The 5,157-nt window shown below is 39.7% G+C and overlaps 1 protein-coding gene across 2 annotated transcripts in view; it reads right to left on the bottom strand.

Moving 5' to 3' along the window:
• pih1d1 (PIH1 domain containing 1) overlaps positions 1–4,244 on the bottom strand; it is a 31,464-nt gene extending 27,220 nt beyond the window's left edge. The window contains exons 1-3 of one of the 2 annotated variants that reach the window (XM_046071548.1): positions 4,116–4,244; positions 3,355–3,514; positions 2,418–2,500 (exon numbers count right to left, since the gene is read on the bottom strand). In XM_046071548.1, the coding sequence (XP_045927504.1) occupies positions 2,418–2,498 (81 nt within the window). In that variant the 5' untranslated portion in view covers positions 2,499–2,500; positions 3,355–3,514; positions 4,116–4,244. The other variant, XM_046071539.1, reaches the window with a different exon arrangement.
• Between the last annotated feature and the right edge of the window lie 913 nt (positions 4,245–5,157).

Here is a 5,157-nt window from a genome sequence, read left to right as displayed (position 1 = left end):
TGTCTGGCACAATATGGTATCCAGGTCATTATACTCTATACCAGGCTGCTGGGCAGGACAGGTTTAAAAAAAAAAAAAAAAAAAAAAAAAAAAAAGAAGAAGTTACACCTGACGTCACGAAGTTGCTCCTGAAGTTACCTGGATAGGCCAGTTACCTCGCTTTGTAGTACAGACCCCGGTGCAACATTTAATTTCAGCGAACACACAGAACAGATAGCTAGCGGAGCGTGAGGAGCTATATGCTGAATTTGAAAAAAAAAAGCGTGTAAACCCCCCCCCAAAAAAAACCTGAATAATAAAAAGATTGGAAATTGGATTAGAATTGTTTCCCACCTTTAACAAATACCTAAAATTCTGTTGAAGGGGTTATTCATTTTACAGTTGTTTTATTTCATTACCGAATCGAAAGTACATTTAAAATTTAATCCTGCCTATAGTCGACTGATAGTCGAATCATGTGTGTTTTTGTGCGCAGCGACGGCACAACACCGTGAAGCTCTCTCCACTGCCACATCGCATGATTGTTCCGCATTAAATTTAATAATGAATTCTTGTATTGCGCAATTTTTATTTAAATGTACTACTATACACAAAGTGTAATAAAGGGGTTTGCAAACACTTTAAACAAATAAAGTTCTTTTTACCAGCAGTATTCTCTTTACACAGTAGCAATAAAATATTTCTTGTAAATCTCAACTTAAACATTAATGTAGTGAAATCAAATATTAAACCAAAGCTAATTGCCACTGCCAGGGCATTACCTTTTATCTAGCTTAGATTAGCTTTTAAAACAAGTTACCATCAGAGTCCAGTTTTCCAGGTATCTTTTATCAGGGAGCAGCAGAAACAGTCTGTTCAGTTGTGACTTTCTTGACTTGCAAAATTATCTTTTAAATTGACAAACATCATATGCAGAGGCATAGGTATAGACCGTGCAGACAGTCCAACTGCACTGGGGCCCGCATTGTACAGGTGGCCCGTGATGGGAGGGGCCCCGCCAGGTTATGAGCTGGACTTTGTCAGTTACATGGTAAAAATACATCTGGTCTCATCATTTAACAGTAGACACCCTCAAATGTGCATTTCCCCTTAGCCGTGGTGTCTGACACCACATACAAATATCTGTAGCAAGCAGTAGGCTATAAGGTATACGGTGAAATATAAATAAAATTGACACAGTATCACATAGCCCACATATGCAGTGATGATTGCTGGGTAATATGTGTATGGCTGCCCAATCTTAAGTTTCTATTTGATCATGTGACAAGACGACAAGACTCCAGAAACCAGGTGAAATGCAAAATCTGATGAGTAGACTAGCAGAGCACACACGCAAGCTAGCAGTCATGCTATTCAAACATAAAAGTTGTTTCAAGAAGAGAGAGGAGAGAAAAGAACAGGAAAGGGACAAGTAAATAGTGATAAATACAGCTAGCAGTTAGGCTACTTTATATAAATTGAGCTAATGATAAGTTACAAAGCAACTGAAGTCGGATCCTACTGTATAAGCTTTCTTGCTCAGCTGCACGGTCTGAAGGGGAGGGGAGAATTAGCTAGCGAAAACCGGCTTCACTCTTCCAGCAGTTGGGGAAACAACAGACAGACTTTTGTTGGTCTTGCGAAGCTCTTATAACAGCACCTGTCACTTAGATGTCCTTTAAAGAATGAGGAGAGGAAGCAAGCCAAGCTTCAAGTGCTACCGTGCTCGCATAGTGTGTGAGTGAAAATTAGTAGCGCATTGATATTATTATGATTGTGTGATATTTTAGTAGCGGCGGTCACAATTCAGCAGCGAAGAGACAGGAGAGAAAAGAACAGAACAGCGGCGCAAAAATTAGTTGTCTCTTGCCACTGATTACCCTACATATTTTTTTTTCCAAAATAAGGTCCCATTGTGGTCCACTGGAAAGGGAGCGACATAGGCTCTCTATAGGCATTATTAAGTCCCAAAAGCCAAGTGGGCCCTTGCCAGGATGGTTTTTCCGCTCGCAGATCCTGTTCTGTGTTAATATCATGTATAAGCACCTAGTTTTCATGTACTCGCCATATGACTCTCATTTTGTCTCCCCTGAGGGGCATCACATGAGATGATACTGGGCTGCTAAACCAATGATATAAAAAAGGTGAGAAAAGCTGTGCCGCTTGAAAGAGAAACACTCTGGCATGCTACAATGACTTATCACCAGCCGCTCAGCGTTTCTTTATTACACAAAAATAATCATGAAGTGTATACCTCAGTGACATGTCCGAAAGGTATGAAGGAAAAAAAATAGATAACCACCTAAGCCTATCTCACTATTTTTGCTTTATTATACCAATAACCATCCTGTAACTGTCATTTGTAGTAACAGTGATAACTGTTAAGCAAAAAGTTATGAAGTCTTCTTCTAACCCAATTAACGTTGAAGCAATATTACCTGTAACAGCAACTGTTGATAAAGTTCCTCTTGCTGCTGTAACTCCTGCTCAGAGTTGAGGAGTGAAGAGTCGGTCATCATGGCTATGGGCAGAAATCGGTCAATGAAACCAACTTTCAAATTCAAAAATGTTATTTTTTTTTTTATAATGACAAGGAATCAAATAACTCAATATAATGTGAAAAGGAATGCTCATAAACAGCAGAGCCAAGACTTTTAGTCCCTATAAATTAAGCTCCCAAAATACATTTTCCATAATGCAACTCAAAGGTATCTTTCAAAGTCATAGTCATGGACTCATGGATTCAAACGCCACACCTCCAGTTTGTAACACAGGCTTTTAAACATTTTAAGTCTCAAACCCAAGTTGAGAAAACCCCGGTAACAGAGTTATATTCAAACCCTGACGAGCTTGTCCACAAACTCAGGACTAAACATGATACTAATGTGCATTAAGGGAAATGTCGCTCCACTAATAACTAATAAAATATACCAGTCACGCATTAAATAATAATTTAAGGATGATAGAAGTTTATCCTCAACACACATGTTGATGTACACATGCTGTTGTAATGGAGGGAGAGGTGGGTAAGACAGTGAGCTCAAGATAACTCGGATCCTTGTGTGGACTGACATATTATTTAACCTTCAATTAGCTAGCTAACGTCACATAGCTTAACAGGTATTTGGATTTCGTGAATCGGCGACCTATTTCTGTCTCATCAGGTCATCGATACAGACAAGATCAAAGCAGCTAAAGTTACCGGTTAAAGTTGAGGGAAGAGTCGTCGTCTTGGTTACACAACTCATGAGGTGTTTCTATGTTCTTCCCGGATAAGTTAGCATAGCTTTAGCCTCCCAGCACTGCACACTAGCTGAGTGACTGTGTGTTTACTGTGCCCCTCTTCTCGACACACGTAAATAAAAATTAGTTTACCTTTCCACCCGTGCCTTCGGTTACTGTTGTGAAATGTCACACCGACATTCTTCTTCTTCTGCGTCTGCTTCTTCTTCTTCTTGGAATTTTATTGGCGGTTGGCACGCAACGAAATGGTGCATTGCTGCCACCAACTGGTATGGAGTGTGGATCTGAATGACTACAAATTTTATACCAAACAAAACAAAGCAAAACAAAATCAACAAAACAAAAATAAGACTCAGATCCTCTCAATCATATTGATTAATCTAAGATAATGAAAAACAATTCCATAGCACTTATCTCTTGAGTTCTTTCTAAGAATTTCTATTAAATGAAAGTGTATTCTTTCCTTTCTAAGATTTAGGATCATTTCCCTCCATATTCTCTCATACTTCTTACAGTGTACCACGACGTGTTCGATTGTCCAACAGTGGTACTTTTGGACTGAATTTCACTAATATTCACTTCACTATGGCCCTGTAAATTAACCCAATAGTTCAGAGATAGCTGTATTCTTCTCAAGTCAAGTGGCATTTCTCCCATTTCCACCTGTAGTGCTGCCGTTGGAGTTGTTTTATATGCCCCTGTGCATAATCTCAAAGCCTGAAACTGAATGTTGTCTAACTTTTTTAGAGATGTGCTTGATGCAGATCCATACACCACACAACCATAATCCAGTACTGATATAAATAATCCACGGTAAATTGCCTTCAGTGCTGTTCTGTCAGCCCTCCAATCACTTCCCACTAAACACCTCATAACATTTAACACCTTCCTACATTTGTCCCAGCAACACTTCCGACACGGAACCTTCACAATAAATGATTGATGATCATCAGCATCCTCATAATCTTCTTCTTCATGTCGAATAGCATAGGCGTCACTAGACCCTTTTTACTGGGGTACGTCCCCCTGTATCCGTGTGCTGTGTCACAGTATTAAAATTCTGAGGAGTTCCTGCCGTCGTTTTTGGACGTGGAGGGTTCCGCGGTCAAGTTTGCAACAATTGGCAACATACGCAACGTCAGGTTACGCTTTCAAAATAAACTACTGGTTAATGTGAAGCGGTACGTAGGCTAGTTAACGATATGAAAGTCGCAAAAAGCGGGTGTTTGACGTTGATGAGAAGACAAATAGGGACTATCCTTCTGTGCACAAGAAGAGAAAATAACTCAATGAGTGACTTTGGGGAACAACCTAAAACTAACGTAACTAACGTAAACTTGTATTCTCTCCTCTGAAAGTCTGATGACTGTGCCTCCACTCCACACACTCGCACGTGCACATGCACACACACACACGCGTACACACGCATCAAAGTCAGCCAGCTGATCAGCCGACATTGACAACTAGGTTCGTTAGTGTAAGTGCATGGTGCAATAAAAAATTAGCGAGTAAAAAGCCAATACTTTACCAACATACCTGTTTAATAAGCACAAACAGGCAAAAGACAATGTTTTAATCTGCTCAGTCTCTCATCCACCAGCTGTGTTTTGGTTTTACACAAGCACAGCGCTAGTTCAGATAATAGCTTATTTTTACAAACAAGCTAAAGTGAAAGAGTCTGTCTTTAGTAACTGTTTAGCTTAGTTTTCCAGTACATTAAAATATGATACATTATAAACTCAGCTGGTGGCTGAGACAGACCAGCTCTCCTCTCTACCAGCAGCAGCAGAGGGAGGAGGAAGACAAGAGGTACTGAGTTGTTCATACTTTCTAAACTTCACTCAGTATGTTGATGTCAGGTCAGGAATATGATTTATTTTACTGACATTTCAGATTTGTTTCCAGTGAGATATTATTGACTTTGCTGTTGTAAAT

This window comes from Micropterus dolomieu, linkage group LG02, assembly GCF_021292245.1.
Source record: "Micropterus dolomieu isolate WLL.071019.BEF.003 ecotype Adirondacks linkage group LG02, ASM2129224v1, whole genome shotgun sequence".
NCBI classification, from domain to species: domain Eukaryota; kingdom Metazoa; phylum Chordata; class Actinopteri; order Centrarchiformes; family Centrarchidae; genus Micropterus; species Micropterus dolomieu.
Note: the sequence above shows the minus strand (reverse complement) of the source record. Positions and strands in the feature narration are given on the sequence as shown.